This window comes from Corvus cornix, chromosome 12, assembly GCF_000738735.6.
Source record: "Corvus cornix cornix isolate S_Up_H32 chromosome 12, ASM73873v5, whole genome shotgun sequence".
NCBI classification, from domain to species: domain Eukaryota; kingdom Metazoa; phylum Chordata; class Aves; order Passeriformes; family Corvidae; genus Corvus; species Corvus cornix.
In genome coordinates, this window is record NC_046342.1 from 11,388,586 (window position 1) to 11,406,964 (window position 18,379).

Consider the following 18,379-nt stretch of genomic DNA (forward strand, 5'->3'; position numbering starts at 1 on the left):
CCATGTGTCCCTTTTGCTGTCAGCTTGTCCTCCCTTCAGTGGCACACAACATCCATGTGCTGCATCTTGTCTTAGTTTACCTTGGATGCTGCTCAGGGACAGAGCTTTGACGTTTGTGCAGCATGCAATTCATTGTTGTCCTGATGCTGAGGGGGAATGGTGCTTGCTGCTTCAATACTAGTAACATGTATTGGCTTGTGCATTCCCACTCTTCAGCAGAAATGCCCTGTGGAGTGGTCAGCATGTTGATGGGAAGGCAGAGCAGGGCAGTCTGCCTTCTAAGTGGATTATCACCTCTGGGTGGGGACTGCTGGCAACAGCGAGGTATGGGAAAGAAGGCTCCAACTGTGGTGTTCTTTATGGCCTTTCTTCTGATGAGGCTGCATCCTGGGACTAGTCCAAGCCAGTAAAAGGAGTCAACAGCAGTGACCTGAGCAGGCAGAGTTTGCACGGGGGCAGTTGAAGGGCCCTGTGCTGTAGATCAGTCACCAGACTGTGGAGGTCTGAGGTACTGTGACATTTACACATGCGCGGGTGTCTTTGCAGGTGTACCCCCTGTCTGGACCAGTGGAAGGTGGCACTAGAATCACCATCACTGGCTCAAACCTCGGGCAGAAACATCAAGACATTGCAGAAACTGTCACTGTTGCAGGAATTCCCTGTGCCGTAGATGCTCAAGAGTATGAGATCTCTAGCAGGTAGAGTATCTGTGAAACCTCCTCCCAGAGGCAGGTGCTGGCTTTTCCCTTGGCTGCTGACCCAGCCTGAGATCTTTGCCTTTGCTGTAGGTGTTGAGCCCTGCCCATTCCCCTGAGTAAGGTCACTGTGTGAGCAGTTGGCTCAGGCAGTGACCCTAGAGAGATAAGGTTGTGTACAAGGCTACAGCCAAACAGTGATGCCATATTCCAGCCACACTGCCCCCACAGAGCCCACAGTGAGGTCAGGGAGTTGAGGGCTCAGAACCCAGCAGTTTCATGGGCGTCTCTCTCAGCCACAGGGAGATTTCAATAAAGCAAAGGACATGGCTTGTGCAAGTGTCACTGATAGGGAAATAGCCTGACCATGTTAACACAGGGTGAGCATGGGAACACTTGGTTGGAGGCACACCCCCTAGACTGTCAGTCTTCACTTGCTAGCGAGATTTCCCTCCAGGAACAAACTCAAAAGATCCTCTCAGTGAGGGACAGATGAGGGTGTCCTGGTGGGCCCAGTGCCACTCTTCTGATGGCCAGGAGTGCCTGACAGGTCACACAGTGCTTGTAAAAGCAGTGGCAAGGAGAAGGATGATAAGCAGAAAGACCTGTTCTGCTGAATCCAGCTCATCTCAGTGATAGAGAATTATGCAGCTGGTGTGTCTGGCCAGGGCAGAACAAAATAACAAAGCAGTAGTTAGGAGTTAAGAGGTATGAATGGGGGATAGTTAGGAAGCAAGGAGAAAGGGACATTTGTGTAGTTGGCCTGTGGCAGGGCAGGTGGGTGGGAGCTTTGGACAAGGGAGGAAGAGGAGCCAAACAACCTGCAGGAGAAGAGGAGAGCAATTGTGAGTAACCTCCTATCGGAGCTATCGCAAACATGTTTTTCCATTCCATGGTAGCAGTAGTTGTAGCACCTTTCCCTCTAGGAGCCAGGTAAGATCCTGCTGGGAATGGCCTGCTGTGTTGAGCAGTGTTGTCCTGTCTGTGCGATTTGTTTGTCTGACTCCATCTGCTTTCTGTTTTCATTCCAGAATTAGAGCATAATCTTTCTGGGGTTAGCACTGTCTGTGTTCTGTATCTGTAAATCACCTGGCATCACAGGGTCTTGGCTTGGACTGCACTGCCTAAGTTCAAATTCCTGAGCCTCTTTAGTTGAGGGGATATAGCTGTGAACCTGGAACCTGCTTCTGAGCAAGGCTCAGACAAAATTAATCTTCTGCTATGCAGGAAGGCTGGGAAGTCTCCTGCAGAGTAGGTTTTCTGTTAGCAAATCAGTGCTGTAACATGGGATTCCTTGCTGCTCTGTTTTAAGTACAGTTTGACTTTTCACCTTGTCAGCATCTCCCATATCAAATTACGTCTGGAAAAAGGGCTGGGAAGAATGGTTGGTGCAGATCAGGGGATCTGGCTGGTTGCAGAGGCCACTGGCTGAAGACCAGTGACAGCTAAACCCAAGTCTTGAGTCTTCTGCATCAGACACAGCACTAATGTGTGGATTGACCACTGCTGGCCTGAGGTCCCTCCAAATGTGACTGATTTTGATAATCTCTGGACAATAGAAGAGTTCCTGGACTCTGTTCGTCTCTGACACAGTGGGCTTCCTCTTGTCTGTCCCAGAAAAAATAATCTTAGATAGGATGGGCCTGTTTGGAACTGGTCCCTGCTTTTTCCTGCTGCACCTAACCCAGCTTTTTTAGAGGTGTTTCTCAGTGTTTGGTTGTGTATTCTGAGCATGACGAGATAAGGCTGGAAGAAGGGAGCTGTGGTTGCTAAACGTTTTTAGGACATGGTGTGGTGGATAAAGCTCCCCTGCTCTCCCCTGGAGTGATTCTGTTCTTGGATTGTCCTGCAGCATCGTGTGCGTCACTGGCGGGAGCTGGACAGAGAGGTTTGGACATATCGTGGTGGAAGTGCCTGGAGGAGGTCGTGGAGTTTCTGGGCATGTTTTCACCTACCAGGTAACACAACTTTAATATCTCCCCTGTTTTCCCAGTATCTCTGCTAAATGGCTGTTTATTGCATGAACTTATAGGACTCTACCAGGCACTTGTTGCTGGTATTTTTATCCGATGTTTCTGCTGCTTATATTGTGTGGTGGGATTTGTTTTGTTTTGTTTTGTTTTGTTTTGTTCCTCCCTCACCCCCCTTTAGATTATAAGAACAGCTGTACTGGGTAATACTAAAGATCCTGTAGACTAGTGATTTTATTTCTTTTTTGACAATGGTAACTGCTAAATACTTAAAGATACCCTGTATTTTTCCTCTATATTTCCAATTTGAAGATTTTTTTTATTGATGGCTTAACATCTTACTGAGACTTCTGACTTTCCTTTTGTTAATATGCAAATTGCTTGTTTGACTATGCTTTTATCTTCTGAACTTCAGCAGCTGGTGGCAGCAAGTCCAAAATTCCCATGCATTGTGTGGAGAAATGTTTCCTGTCACTTTTAAACATGTTTCTGATAACTTTTTGGTATCTTAAACCCAGAAACTATGGGATAGTATTTAAGTAACTTTTAAATACAATTGCTCCTTTTTCTTCCTTTCTGTGCAATTTACAAATTATGTATCTAGTTGCATGTCTCCCTTTCCCATAGGAAGGGGCAAAAGATCCTGAAAAGTCTTAAGCTCTTCCATTTTTGGCTTGATAGAACCATTTTATATACTACATTATGCTTGTTCCTTTTCTCTTGGCTATCACCAGCATGCTATTTAGAGACTAGTAATGGTGTACATGTTTGCTTTTTATCCTGTAGTCTCCCTCCTCCTTCTCACTTCATGGATCTTGCTTTTTTTTTGTCAGCAGTGACTTACTTGTGTCACTCTGCCTGGTTTCTTTAAATTTTGCTGCAGCTCCTCAGTGGTACTAAGTTTTTTTTGTTACAGCACAGGTCTCAACACAAATTCTTAGGGCTCCCTGCTGTTAATCTCCTCATCTGCGAGGCAAACAGACAATTTATTTGCTACCTTGTTTTTTCTAACCTAAGTTACTAATCCAGTTACTGATCTAACAATCCCTTTGGACTGTTAATCCTCAGGTTTGTGTATGAGGCTCACAGCTCTGCTGTTTGCAGCATCCATATGCCTTTGGCAGTCTGTGGAAAGGTTCCCGATTCCTTGCTGGTGTGACTGATCCCTCCTCTGCCCTGTAAAGTAGCTGCTGGAGCATAACTGAGGCCTGCCTATGATTTGGATCTTCTATTTTCAGGGCACTGGAGGACACTGAACACATTCTGCTGTTTTCTTCCCTTGTCTTGTCTTTTGAGTTCCTTGTCACTCACTTCCCTTTTCTTTTTTCCTTTTTTTTTCCCCCCCTCCCTCTTCTAGAATCCAGAGCTGAAATCCATTGTTCCGACTCAGGGCCCCAAAGCAGGAGGAACTTGCCTCACCCTTCTGGGCTCAAAGCTGCTGACTGGGCATCCTAACGAGATCAGTGTCCTGCTTGGAGACCTCCCTTGTCAAATGTAAGATCAGAACTTGCCAATGTGCTGGCTGTGCACTGTCCTGAGTCCTTCCCAGAGCATCCCAGGGTGTGATGCTGCCTGGAGCGGCGGGAGCTCTGCTTTCCTCTGTGTTCGAGGGGATCTTCCCCTTGAGGGTCATGGCAACAACCTCAACCATCTTAGATTCCAGCCCGCCTTCCCTGGATGTGAGCAGTGCTGCACACCTCTGTTCTGCTTGTCCCTTGACAGGACTGTAACCCATCCTGACACTCTGCTTTTGCTGGTGGGGAGCTGCAGTTGGCTCCTGCAGCCTAATCCCAAGAGCTGCCTGTTCTCTTGCACCCTGGGACACATACACCTGCCTCACCTCACTGGTGGTGAGAAGGTGCACATGCCTTGGTAGCATGTATCCAGTCCCTTCTGGACAGAGACTGTACCTGCTTTTTGTCCATGTGCTGCTCCTAACAGCTGCCCAGCAATTATTGCTTGCACAGATAAGGCACAAGAGCTTTCAGCATGAGATTCAGGAAAATAGCAGAAGAGGTTTGCAGACTCTCTGCAAAGACAAAGGCACAGTAGTATAAAATCTGTCTCTGCAGGGACTGTGTTAATCCCTTGCTCTTCCTTGTCTCTCCAAGCCTCTCTGAGATGACAGAGGATCAGCTGGCATGCCAGACGAGTCCCAGCAATGTGTCCACAGAACTCCCAGTCACCATCAAATATGGGGACCAAGAGCGGAGATTGGAAGGATCCCTCTTCAGATATACTCTGGATCCCAACATCACTTTTGCAGAGCCACCTAAAAGCTTCCTCAGGTAGAAAGAATGAGTGTCCCTTCCCTGGGGCAGTGTTCTGGGGCTGCAGCACCAATGGTATCTCTCTGAGTGGCACTTTGGGGTAAAGCTGTGTTTGTAAGAATGAGCATAAACAGAAGGATGGGAGCATGGACAAAATGGAGCTAGTGAATAACAGGTGGGTCAGATCAGCTACTTTTGTCTTTCAGTGGAGGGAGAGTGCTCAGAGTTCATGGATACAACTTGGATGTTGTACAGAAACCAAAGATCCGAGTTACAGTTTCTCCATCTGAACGCCGGCGCCGAGGAGTGGGGCGATGGCGCAGGATCATCCCAGACTCTGAGTGTCCTGAGGATTCTCTGTGCAGCATCCACCAGGTAGCACAGCACTCAATGGGGATGTGAGTGCACAAGGGTTGATGTTCCACCTCTGAAGAGGTGGACTTTCTGACCCTAGGGCTTTTTTCCTCCCACCACTTGCTGTTATCTGCTTGGATTGTACCAACAGCCTTGGCCCATGGAAGTGTTCTCTGCCAGACTGAGAGGTTAAGCACTTTGACAAACATTTCCACGGGCTAGGTCTGCCTCTGCCTACAGATGTGCAGAATTGTGATGTGGGACAAAAATAGCAAGGCAGTAGTGTGGAGATAAAGGAATCTACATCTGAGCCAGAGAGCTTGTGTGGCTCAATGTGTCTGTGCTTCAGATTCTTCCTTTTGCATATTTCAGTCCATCCCTACAGTTCCTGGGATCTCTTTCACTCTGAGATACAAAACCAGGCAGTGAAATTACCAGTGCCACTACCATTTTCTACTCTCCTGCTGCCAGTCTGCTGAGATGGATCATTACAGAGGTATTGGTGTGGTCACGAAGGTCACAGAGCATGCAGCAGAATTTGCAGAGGTAGAGGGTGGTTTGGCAGCCCAGCTACAAGAAGGATTTGCATTATTAGTGCAAATGATGAAGGGCTTCCTGTACATAAATGTACTCCTGATGCACATGCATCAATAACAGCTGGTTTTATCAATGTTCTTAGGAAAGATTTGTGGCTATAAGGCATAAAAAAAAAAAAGACTGTAATACTTTCACCAAATGTATAAAAAATACCCAGCCAGGCATGGGAACACTTTCACGGAAGCATTCAGACTGGGAAACCAGCCTTGCATTGAAGGTATTTGGTCCTATTCTCTCAGAACAGGGAAAGCTAAAGCTGGTCTCTCTCCAGAATTTGCTGCCAGGGGAATGTCAGAGCTGATTCCCACTGCTGAGACCTTCCAAAAAAACCGGTGCTATGAAAGCTTTCCTTTAGAGGAACATGGGGAATTCCTCAGATTTTGGATTTTTCCCCTCTACAGTTAAGCAGAGTTCTTCTGGCATTTCTCCAGGCGAGAAGAATGCAGACTGGCCCCAGATTGCTCGGGGTGGGAAGTATTGCCAAGCTGCAGGAGAAGCTTTGGTGTTCCATTACTGACACTTTTTTTTTGCCTTTTTCACTTAGTTTGAAGAACCATGTCTTGTTAACTCTTCCTACCTGATCCTATGCAAAACTCCAGCCATTAACCTGCTGTTGAGGAGTGTCCGTATCAAGCTGGAATTTATTCTGGATAATCTGAGCTTTGATTTCAACTCACTGCATCCCATGCCCTTCTCTTATGAAGTCAATCCCATCTTAAAACCATTGAATGCTGAGGACCCTGCCAAACCATATCGTCACAAGCCAGGAAGTGTCATCTCTGTGGAGGTAAGACAAAAACCAGCTGGAATTAATGTTCCTTGTATGAAGTTTTAAATTGTTGTCATGCAGTATCCAAGGTTTTTAAAGCATTTGACCTGTCACAGCACATCTGCTTTGGCCTGTGAGAAATGGTACATACGAGGAGGGAAAAGAGTGCATCACAAAAGCCTCTTAAATCCATAAAACATTGTTAGGGGCTTCATAGGGCTTCTGGAAAGTTTTGTGGTTTGTTTTGGGGGGTTTTTTTGATCCAAATAAACTATTTGTATGTGAGATATTAGTACTACATTATCCCTACCTCCTATTCTCAGCTGCTGACTCTCTCGTAACTACTTCAGTTTCCTCTAGAAGTAACTTAGGAGTAAATGAATCCTGCCATTAGGGAAGCCCTGTTACTAAGTGAAGGCAGGAAAATCACTCATTAAAGATGATACAGAAGAGCACAGTGGCTCATATTTTTACAGTACATGCAAGAAAAAAAATCTCTGAGGTATTTCTTTTGTATGGAAAGGTACTTTTCAGTCCGGTACTCTTAAAGAAAGTAATGGCTGTCGCTGTAGGTGCAGGTTCTCCACATGCTCTCCTTTTACATATGAGTAAAAACTGTGAGGATGTAAGAGCCTAGAAATGTCTAGACCACTGTCATTGGGATTGAATGCATTTTGGAGATGTAGGGCAGTTTGAGAAGACTGGAAGAGAACTTTAAAAGACAAGGAGGTTGATCTGCCAGCCTGTTGGGATACCCTGACAGTGTTCTGGGCTTAGAAAGCATTAAAGCATAAAAATGTAATTAACATCAGTCAGCATGGTTTTATTAAAAAGAAGAAAAAGTCTTAATCCCCCAAAATTAAAGCAGATAAGGGAAATAGCACAGATATGTTACACCTTTGAAAGGCACTGATTGACTCACCTGAGTGTGCAGGTTAACTGACACAAGACTACCTTTTTAAATATACAGAGTGAAGAGCTGAGCTTAGCTGTGCTTTGGCTGAAGAGCCTTAAGAGGACAGGCTATTTATAACTGTACTTATGCAGTGTGCTACAGGTCCTAAACTAAATCTAAATCATATGCAACTGAATTTTTTAGCTTACAAAATTAGCTCCTGCAGATGTGAACCTAATCAGAGAAGAAAAAAGGCTGCTTTCATCCCGTGGTATTCACCTCCTCTATCTTCTCTGAAGCCATGGCAATACATAGTTGTTTTTTCCCTGATCTCATGTGCTGTCCAAATCTATTTCAGGGGGAAAATCTAGATCTGGCTATTTCCAAGGATGAAGTTATGGCTATGATTGGGGAAGGAATCTGTGTGGTGAAGACACTAACAAGGAATCACCTCTACTGTGAGCCCCCCTCGGAGCAGCCGGCTCCGCGGCACCGCACCAAGCGGGAGGGCACGGACCTGCTCCCAGAGTTCACGGTGGGTAATCAGCAGCACTGCCAGAAATCCTGTCATTTCTTGAAGCATGTGCAAGAAGTGGGAGTGGGATGTGAAGTTAGGAAAGGTATAAGCCCTGCTGAGGGATGGGGGAGGTGATGGGGGTGGCAAGGAACTGGTCTTGTTCTCAACTTCTACTCTTAAAGGCTGAAGTTGCGTGAAAGTAAACAGTATAGCTGTGTTCATTGTGCTGTGGGACAGCTCTTCTGGGGAACTGTGTGCTCCCTGTGCCCATTCTGGAGAAGCCCTGTGGCTTTGTATTTCATTCCTGCACAGAGGAATGGAATCATCACGACAAATACTTTCTTCTTACAGGTTCAGATGGGAAACCTGAACTTCCTCCTGGGCCGAGTGCAGTATGACACCGAAAGCCAGCTCACTTTCCCTCTGGAGGCACAGATTGGTTTGGGTGTTGGTGCATCCTTCGTGGCACTGATTGTTCTGGTCATCGTCTTCATATACAGGTAAAAAGTTCTGGCATTGTATGAGGCCTTTAAGTTCCTCACAGTGTTTTTCAGTGGATGTGACCAAGTGTGTACATCTTGGGCCTAAACAAGGTTACAGTTTTCTTTATTTTGTGCCAAATTCTGAGCCCCTGGCGGTGCTGGATGTGGGAGGCATGTTGCACTACTAGTCATAGCCTGCACTGTGGTTCATTCAGAATCTAATGGGTGCTTCAAGAGACACATCTAGTTTATGGAACACTGTTTGGTATCCTGCAAAGATTCTGCTCTGTAGAAGTCGCCTCAACACCAACTGCCCTGGAGTCTTTGGCAGCAACACAACAGTTGGCAACGACAGTCCCTGGGCTAGTGCCACCAGGAACAATTTTGCTTCTCATTGTAGGAGGAAGAGCAAACAGGCTCTGAGGGATTACAAGAAAGTTCAAATCCAGCTGGAAAATCTGGAAACGAGTGTTCGGGACAGATGCAAAAAGGAATTCACAGGTCAGTCACTGAGCTCCTGGGTTCTTGCAGCTTCAGGGAAGCTTGGAGAAACCCTCATCCCTACCTCTTTTCCCATTCCTCTGTACTTGTCTGCATAGCTCAGAGCAGGCAATAATTTATCCTGTGCCAGTGCCTAGAAACAGAGAGACAAATTCTTCCCTTTTTAATTCTCAATTCAGAGCACAGTGATCTATACAGACCTCTCTCATTCTCCACTTCATCCTCCAGACTCAGATGAAGAGCTAAAGTCAAGACAGAACACTTGGAGGGATCTCAGGGACAGCTACTAGCCCAGTCTTTGTGTAGGGCCAGTTGAATTGCAGCCCATGTTCTGGGCTTTCAAACCTTGTACTTCAGCTCTTTACAGCTGTAGTAGACCTGGGGCTCTGAAACTGTGCAGGTGACTGAGACTGTAGTCCCCAGCTAATGTGTGAAGGAGTGAGGAGCAGGTCTCTAATACTCTGGTTTTGCTGTAGGTAATGCCTGTAACCACAGATGTGTGCTGAATAGCGGCTTCCTCTTTATAAAATTGGAAACCAGCTCCTGATTGGAACTTTCCTCATGCTGTTTCTCCTGCTGCCTATTCTAGTTTTAAATGTTCAAGCAATGAGACCCCAATATGCCTCTTCCTGAGAAGAAACATCCTTCCTCTTTCTCAGTCTCATGGTGCTGGCCCTGGTTCCTCCACTTATCTCATGCTCAGGACCGTCAGTTGAGATCATGTCAGTTGTGTCATCCTTATGGGCATTTTCTTTTCCCTCAGACCTGATGACTGAGATGATGGACCTCACAAGTGACCTTGTGGGCACAGGGATCCCCTTCCTGGACTACAAGTCGTATGCAGAACGTATTTTCTTTCCGGGCCACCGTGAGTCACCACTGCAAAGGGACCTTGACATCCCTGAGTGCCGGCGGCAAACAGTGGAGCAGGGCTTGGTCCAGCTCTCCAACCTCCTCAACAGCAAGCTCTTCCTCACCAAGGTAATGTCCCTCTCTCTGCTGGCAGCCTGCTGTGGGGGCCAGAGCCATGGCAGTGGCAGCAGGAAGTGGGCAGTGTCTGTTAAGGTTCATTCCTTAATAGTTGCCTGCACCACTTCTTCCAAGAGCCAGAAGCTGTGACTGCTTTGTTTTCAGCAGATTCACACACTGGCTTATCTCTCTCCCCACCAGTTCATCCACACTCTGGAGATCCAGCGCACTTTCTCTCCAAGAGACCGGGCCTATGTGGCATCACTGCTCACAGTGTCACTCCATGGGAAGCTGGAGTACTTCACTGACATCCTCAAAACACTCCTGAACGACCTTGTGGAGCAGTATGTGGCCAAGAACCCCAAGCTGATGTTGCGGAGGTGAGTGAGCCAGCCATGGTCCTACTGGCAGCTACCTGAGGGGACAGAGCCTTTCTGCCTGGCTGGCAAGCTCTGAAAGGCTCTGCCAAGTCTTCTAATCCCACTTTGCTATTTAGAGGTCCCTGGGTTCACAGCCATGCCATGTTTGGAAGCTAAACTGAGATATCTCCCATGTTTAGATCCCCAATAGCCTCCTATCTGGTCCATCCTTCTGATCTGAACACATTTCCCTTGTCTGAGACCTACCAGAGGCTTTCCACTGTTCCCTGCTTCTTGTCTCTCCAATTCTGTAATTTGGTGCCTCCTTCAGGCTGACAAGTGCTTCCAGTAAGTGGTGTCAAAAGCATTAACCTTGCTGGTCTCAAAAGGCTTTTTTTTTCTTCTCCATTCTGTATCATGATTTAGTCTGCTTTTCTCTCAAAGGGAGTGATCTTTACCTCCAAATCTCCCCCTGTTCTGCACCACATTCCTGTGACAATCTGATGCTCTCTTTCAGGACAGAAACTGTGGTAGAGAAGCTGTTAACCAACTGGATGTCCATCTGCCTGTACACGTTTGTGAGGGTGAGCTCTTCATCCTGTTGTGGTGTAGAGGGGCCAAAAGAGGGGAGACAGGCACAGCTTTGCTTTGTGCCTCACTCGTAGCTGACGTAGTGCCAGGGTCACCCTGTATTCCTCAGGGTGAGGAATGAGAGCTGGGCTGTTCACTGGGAACAGGGATGCTTAAATCAGCATTAATACCACTCGTTGTTTCCAGGATGTGTCACCAGGTCATTGAGGCCTCAGTGTAGCTCCTTTATCTTGAAACACACAGGCCACAGGCTGATCTGTGTGTGGAAGGACAGGTGCTGGTCTAATTCCTTTTCTGGAGGGCTGGTGAGGCTCAAGGAGTCTCTCAGATTAGTGACACAGAGGCAGAACAATGCCTTGGTCATGTGCATCTCCCTGGTAGCTGGATGGTGCACTTTTCCTGTGCATGGAGCAGGAACTGTTGGCACAGGCTCTGTCCTTGCCTAATGTGGCTTAGCTGGGGTATCCTCAGTCCTGCTTGATATCCGTGTTCCCAAGCCTGGGGTTCTGCTGGGAGGAGCAAGCTGAATTTCTGTCCTCCTTTTCCATGCCAGGATTCTGTCGGGGAGCCCCTTTACATGCTGTTTCGAGGAATCAAGCACCAGGTGGACAAAGGGCCGGTTGACTGGGTGACAGGGAAAGCCAAATATACCCTGAATGACAACCGCCTTCTGAGAGAGGACCTGGAGTACCGCACTCTGGTAAGCACCAAATCTTCTGTCCTCTCTGGTACGACAGGGCTGAATGTCTCCACTCCCATAACCAAGGCACAAGTGCAGCATTCTGCCACTGTCTCCTGGGAGCCAGGTTTGTTCCAGCAGCACAAGTCCATAGATGATGAAGAGCTCTGCTAAATCAGGCGCTTTTGCCCCAGGCTGATAGGAGCCTTCACCACAGTCATCTGGTGTGTGCTGTGCTGATGGCACATCGAAGCTCCCCCCCAGTGCTGTTGAACTGGCTTCCAGCTCTTGACACAAGGCTAAGAAGCAAGACTGAGGTGTTTAACATCTGTGATGTTTTCTTTTCTGAATGTCCCAGTGAAAGGACTAGCTGTTAACTTGCCTGAATGCCAACCATCAAAGGTGTAAATATGTCAGATGTAATCTTATCAGCTGAGCAACTGTGACCTTTTCTTCCCCAGACCTTAAATGCTTTGACACAAGCAGGAGTTGGTGTAGGAGGGGCAGAAGACTCTCAAGGGATTTCTGCGAAAGTGCTGGACTGTGACACCATAACGCAGGTGAAGGAGAAAATCCTAGATCAGATCTATAAAGGGACGCCATACTGTCACCGGCCAGACCCAGACACCCTGGACCTCGGTGAGCAGAGCTCTTTGGTGACAAAACTCAGTGAGGAAGTGAAGGAATGGTGGTTTTCTGTCTGTGCACAGCACCCTGGCACGTGTAACATTTGTCATTCTCTGCTGAGTGTGCAGAATCACTGACCAAGGGTCTCGTATTCTGGCTGGACACAGCAGGGGAGAGGCTGTAACAGAAAGAGGCAGGGGTGGGAAAAAAACAGTTGGGTTCAGCCTCTTTCATTTCATGGTGTTCTTTGCCAGAGTCAGACCACAGCAATGACTTGGGTAAGGGGATATGGAAAGTATGGAAAATGTGTAGGAGGGGAGGGGGATTTGAGTGGAGTGCAAAGATGCTGTGGGCAGAGACTGGGGCTTCCTGGCAGTGAAGTCAATGGCAGCCTCTCAACAATATATGTCAGGGAAGATCTTGCCCATGGCAGTTAATTAATGATAGAACTTACATTGGGAGAGAAAACACTCAGTTTTCCATCTTCTGAATTCTTTAGCTGTTGATGAATAGTGGTGACATTTACAGATGAGAAGGTACTGAGGAAATAGTAGCTGATAAGAACCATGGGTGCATATTTGTGGTTTGAACCACCTGCTTGAAGAGTCACAATATAACAGAATTTGTAGAAACACGACAGGTGGAACCTGGGAGGCCATGAGGCCACCTGTCCCTGTGCTCAGAGGAGTCTGTCCTGTTACTGCAGGACTCAGCATCATTACAGGCACTTGCTCAGGTTATACTGTCTGTGAAATAGCACAGGTAAAAGTTGATGAGGACCAGGGGGTGTGTAACGAGGTCAGCCAGGCTGAAGCAGATGAGGCCTCAAATTAGCAGTTAATCCTTGAATTTTCTGTGTTTCAATGGCTGTAGAGTGGCGATCAGGGCTGGCAGGTCATCTGATATTGTCCGATGAGGATGTGACGTCTGTTGTTCAAGGAACTTGGAAACGTCTGAACACTCTTCAGCATTACAAGGTCAGAACTCAGTCTGCCATTGCCTTGTCTCTCCTCTCATCCTTCTACACATTGTCATGCTCTGTTTGTGGCTCTGGCTCCTGGTGGACCACTGTCAAAAGGTTGGACCTTTCTTGCAGAGCATATTCAAATTAAGTCAGTGCTGTCGCCACAGTCTGACTTCAGCAAGCACAGCCCTGTCCTTATCCCATACCTGAGATGTGGACATGTGTAGGGCTTGCAAGGATAGGCACAAGTTCATACTGCAGTGAAGGTGATGTGCTGGATCTGTCCCTGTTCCAGGCCAGATCAGTTAGCAGGTGATGACGCACTGAGCTTGCAAAGTACCTTCTAAGAATGGAAAGAGGGATTTTTTAAAATTACCTTGCACCAATATGTCACATCTTGCACCAATATGTCAGTACCTTGCTGCAACATTTTCTAGATGTAAATTACCTCAGTCCCTGAGTATTATCTTCATTGTACTTTGTACATCTCTTTTTTAATTGGTACAGACAAGATTTTCTCACCCTCAGGAAAGATGGTGTTGGTGCCTCAAAATCCCTGTTTCTGTCTCTATTTCTAGTGATGGTACAGCCTGTTTTGGTCTATGAGCACTTGCCTATTGTGCTGATGAGAAACATTCCATTTGTTTCGACTGTTGTTTTGCTTGTCTGCAGGTGCCTGATGGAGCAACAGTAGCACTGGTCCCACGCCTGACCAAGCACATCCACAGGGAAAATCAGGATTACATCCCAGGAGAAAGTGAGTTTGATGTCTTGTTCTCATAAAATTACTGGCCAGTTAGTGGGACAAGTCTCTTGCCATAGCCCCAGCTTTGTGCTGATATAGAAGGCTGACACATGCTTTGGACCCTCAGGATTGTCAGGAAATGTGAAAGCTTGGTCAAGTAAGGCCAGAGAAAAGCAGAAGTGTGGGAGCAGAGGAAAGCTGGGCTGGGTGTGAAAATGCAGAACAAGCACAGTTGTCTGACTCTAGGGCTGAGTGCAGTCTGCAACTTGCAGAAATCTTAATACCCTCAGGTGCTGAGCACGGCCTGAGGGGAGTGATGGGATGCCAGGCAGTTTCCTTACTGCCTGGCAGAGCGAACAACTCCATGGATACTCCTGTGGCATGAGGGACAATAGCCACAGGCTGTGGCTTAAGAGATTCAAATTGGATATGGACCAAAACTTCTTCAGCAAAAGCGTGGTTCAACCCTGAAACAGACCACTGGGGTGGTGGGGGATCGCTGTCTGGGGAAGTTTCCAAGACCTTGAAGGTTTTGGTTGGACAAAGGCAACCTGCTGTACTGCTGGCGATGGCTGTACTATGAAGAAGGCTGCTTAGAGGCCTCCAGAGATTCCTTCCCATTTGTGTTTCTGTTATACTGGGAAATCTTGCTTCTTTGGGGCTCACCTGGCCAAGGTCTACTGTGAGAGAACCAACACTTGTCTGTAAACAATTGCTTGGTTTAGAAACACCAATGCTGGAGGATGCAGATGAAGGTGGGATCAAACTTTGGCACCTGGTAAAACCAACAGAAGAGCCAGAGCTTCCCAAGCATCGGCGTGGGAGCTTAAGAGATCGGGAGCGGGCCAAGGCAATCCCAGAGATCTATCTGACACGCCTGCTCTCAATGAAGGTGAGAAGAAGCACACAGATTGTGTTGTGCTTGGGATCTTGTCTTCCTTCACATCCCCTGGCAGATTGCAGGGGTGTGTGTGAAGATGAAGCAATACCCTTTACCTGCAGTGGCTTTGAGTACGTTTGAGTCTCCTCTACATTTTTGCTTTGCTTTGAGCTTCTCCCTGGCCGCTGTTCCACAAACCACAGGGGCTTCCTTTCTCCTTACCTGCTGCTCCCTTCAGTGGGGGTCGAGTACCCTTGGATGGGGGAGTGGCTGTCACTGAGCAGAAGAGGGTGACCTTTTATCTGTGAGGCCTGGGCTCTCTACTCTCCTCTTACTGTGCTGACTCTGTCCTGCTTGATTATCCACAGGGTACTCTGCAGAAGTTTGTGGATGACTTGTTCCAGGTGATCCTCAGTACCAACCGCCCTGTCCCTCTGGCAGTCAAATACTTCTTTGACCTGTTGGATGAGCAGGCCATACACTATGGGATCACAGACCCTGAGACCATCCATATCTGGAAGACAAACAGGTAGAGTGTTCCTGAGGGCCCTGGAGGAGGCACTGCTGACTTGCTTAGAGCTTGTAAAGTGACAGCCACTTCTGCCTACTGAGGAGGAGCAAAATGCAAGTGCAGGGCAGCAGACCATAGGGTGAAGAGCTGGTTTTGCTGGGAGGGCAAAGCAGAGAGATGCAGTACCATGTAGAATATCTTTCAGCACTGTAGCTGCTACCTTTGCTGATGCCCTGTTGCACTTCTGTCCTCTCTACAGCCTCCCCCTGCGGTTCTGGATCAACATCATCAAGAACCCTCAGTTCGTTTTTGATGTGCAGACATCGGATAATGTGGACGCTGTGCTGCTGGTCATTGCGCAGACCTTCATGGACTCCTGCACAATAGCTGACCATAAGTTAGGGCGGGTGAGTACAGAGGGAGAAGGGAGCATGGTTGGCGCAGAGAGTTGAGCAGTGCTGCCTTAGGAAGGCAATAGTGTTTACATAGCACCATGGGGACAGCCCGCCAGGCTCCCCCTGGCTTCCATGTGCAACTGGAGAGTAATGGGGAGTCCTGGGAAGAGAGGAGGGAGGACCAGATTTTGTTTAGCAACAGGAAGTTGTTGAGGAGTGCTCTTTATTTACAGCTTGCAGCTACTTGGGGGACAGAGCTAAACTTTAGTTGGCTGTGGCAGACAGTGGGAGTTACAGGATGCAACTTGGGACATTCAGGTTGGCCATTAGAAAGACTTTCCACTATCACTACTCACCCTGTGCTGAGGGTGGAACAGTCCTGCACAGGTCACCAGAGATGGGATGGGTGGATCTCTGGAGCACGTCAAACAGCAGCTGTGCAAAGCCATAGCCAGTGTGATTTCATACTGGTGATCACCCAGCTCCAAGGAGAAAGCTGGACTAGGGATCCCAGGGGTCCTTTCATCAGCACATCACAGGGTACCTCAGACTGCATTACCAGAAGAGAGCCTGCTATTTGAAGTGCCTCTTCATGCAGAGGACAAAAAATTCCCGATCCTGAATAAATGGCAGAAAATAGCAGTGATTGCGTTACCTGCTGAGGTTAGTCCAAAGCACAGTAAAGGAGCTTCTCATAACCAGTTCTGGTTTTGGATGTTCAAGGACTCTCCAATCAATAAGCTGCTTTATGCCCGGGACATTCCTCGCTACAAACAGATGGTGGAAAGGTAAGTGATGGATGTGAGGACTTGTGGTTTCAGCAGTGAGGAGGAGGGACCATGCACTAATTGCCTGTGTACCCCTGTCTAGGTACTACTCAGACATTCGTCAGACCATCTCTGCTAGCGACCAGGAGATGAACTCTGCCCTGGCTGAGCTATCACGGGTAAATAAAAGTATTTCAGAAGTCACCTGGCCTCTCACCTGTGTATCCAGGAGAGAGTTATTAATGCAAAGATGAGATATTCCAGCTGAGTGTGCAGTTCTGCTCAGACACACTGACTGTGCCCAGTGGCTGCTCTGCACCACAGGGAGAGTGAGGGTCTGCCCAGGCAGCACTGGAGAGAAGAGGGGTTAGTCAAGGATTCAGGGCAAGAAATACATGTGATTTTTCCTTTGCTAGGAATTGTTGGTGAATTCTCTTTCCTGTTGCTTTCCTAATGAGTTGTGAGGACACAGAATTTGACAGGACAATTGCTAGGTGTCTCACGGTTTTGTCTAATTTCATCTCTTACAAACAGAATTACTCAGGTGACCTCAATTCCCTGGTGGCTCTACATGAATTGTACAAATACATCAATAAGTACTATGACCAGGTGAGTGTGTGTTTCCAGCAGGTATGAACATGCCTTTCTCCTTCTACCACCCAAACAAAAGAAATGCTGAAATTAACAATTAAGAGCAGCCAGACTATTCCAACACTGTGTCTTGTTTCATTGGCATGCATCACTCATGTCATGAGTTTGCTGTATTCTTACCAAAGAGCAAGGGAGGAGATCAGCAAAAAGAACTTATCTCTAACTTGAAGGCTGTTGGGATTTCATCTGTGCTTCTTCATTTTTACTCCAACATCCAAATAATTTACTTAAAGACATGCATTTAGTTCAGATTAATTTTCTAAAGACTTAATTTCCAGGTGAGAAGTTTAGCATTCTTTTTGCCCTCTGAAGTCTGTAAGTTACTACAATGAATCTAGAATACTTCTTTTGTGGTTAATTTGAGATTATTACTACATACCCACTCTAGACTAGAGCACGCTGAATTCCAGCTTGAGGTTCTCCATGATGCGTGGAGTTGAGCTGGTTGGGTGTCGTGTGCTGGAGAAAGGCTGCCAGTGAGCTCTGTCTTGTTGCAGATCATTACTGCCTTGGAAGAAGACCCAACAGCACAGAAGATGCAGCTCGGATATAGACTGCAACAGATTGCAGCAGCTGTGGAGAATAAAGTCACAGATTTGTGACAGGCACAGACCGACTGCTCTCCCCTGGCTGAACAGGGACAGTGCTCATCCTAGTTGATAAACAGGGTGTCCTGCTGCCATTGGAACCAGACTCTCCAAGGAACCTGCAGGTGACATGAGCAAGGGGATGGCCAAGGCAGTACAAAGTACAAGCGTCCTTGCATCTCAGAGAATATTTTTTTACAGGTTTTTTTTTTTCTTTTTAAAAGCAAAATGAAATAAAAAAATAAAGGACAAACTTTGGTTTTTCCCTGGCAGACGGCTGAGGGGCCGCACAGGTCCTTCCTACAGATGTTATTGTGAATGTGCCAAGTTTCCAAACCATGTTATTGAAGAGCCAGGTGACAACACCAAGCACTGTGTCTGTGGAGTCCTCAGCCTTACACGGATGCCCTTTCCAGTGCTGGGACACTGCCTGCTGCAACCACTCACTTCCTTGAGGATCATGAAGCTTTTCCTGGGTTGACCGCTGTGCTAACCTCTGTCCCCAGCTAGCAAGCACTCCTGAGAAACTCCTTGCAGCAATGTCCCTGCTGGTCCCAGATGCTGGATGTAGAAAGGAGAGTATCCGATGGTGAAGGTCTCTTGC

At 47.3% G+C, this 18,379-nt stretch overlaps 1 protein-coding gene across 6 annotated transcripts in view; it reads left to right on the plus strand.

The window, feature by feature from the left end:
* Positions 1-18,009, plus strand: part of PLXNB1 (plexin B1) — a 74,317-nt gene extending 56,308 nt beyond the window's left edge. For all 6 annotated transcript variants that reach the window (XM_039558863.1, XM_039558862.1, XM_039558864.1 and 3 more), the window contains exons 16-38: positions 547-698; positions 2,548-2,653; positions 4,023-4,159; positions 4,777-4,953; positions 5,142-5,310; positions 6,431-6,673; positions 7,909-8,085; positions 8,419-8,567; positions 8,950-9,050; positions 9,814-10,031; positions 10,221-10,399; positions 10,896-10,962; positions 11,523-11,669; positions 12,110-12,287; positions 13,149-13,252; positions 13,912-13,996; positions 14,710-14,876; positions 15,233-15,393; positions 15,635-15,782; positions 16,494-16,558; positions 16,641-16,716; positions 17,072-17,146; positions 17,686-18,009. In XM_039558863.1, the coding sequence (XP_039414797.1) occupies positions 547-698; positions 2,548-2,653; positions 4,023-4,159; positions 4,777-4,953; positions 5,142-5,310; positions 6,431-6,673; positions 7,909-8,085; positions 8,419-8,567; positions 8,950-9,050; positions 9,814-10,031; positions 10,221-10,399; positions 10,896-10,962; positions 11,523-11,669; positions 12,110-12,287; positions 13,149-13,252; positions 13,912-13,996; positions 14,710-14,876; positions 15,233-15,393; positions 15,635-15,782; positions 16,494-16,558; positions 16,641-16,716; positions 17,072-17,146; positions 17,686-17,790 (3,186 nt within the window). In that variant the 3' untranslated portion in view covers positions 17,791-18,009. The remainder of the gene's footprint in view (positions 1-546; positions 699-2,547; positions 2,654-4,022; positions 4,160-4,776; positions 4,954-5,141; positions 5,311-6,430; positions 6,674-7,908; positions 8,086-8,418; positions 8,568-8,949; positions 9,051-9,813; positions 10,032-10,220; positions 10,400-10,895; positions 10,963-11,522; positions 11,670-12,109; positions 12,288-13,148; positions 13,253-13,911; positions 13,997-14,709; positions 14,877-15,232; positions 15,394-15,634; positions 15,783-16,493; positions 16,559-16,640; positions 16,717-17,071; positions 17,147-17,685) is intronic.
* Positions 18,010-18,379: the final 370 nt, after the last annotated feature.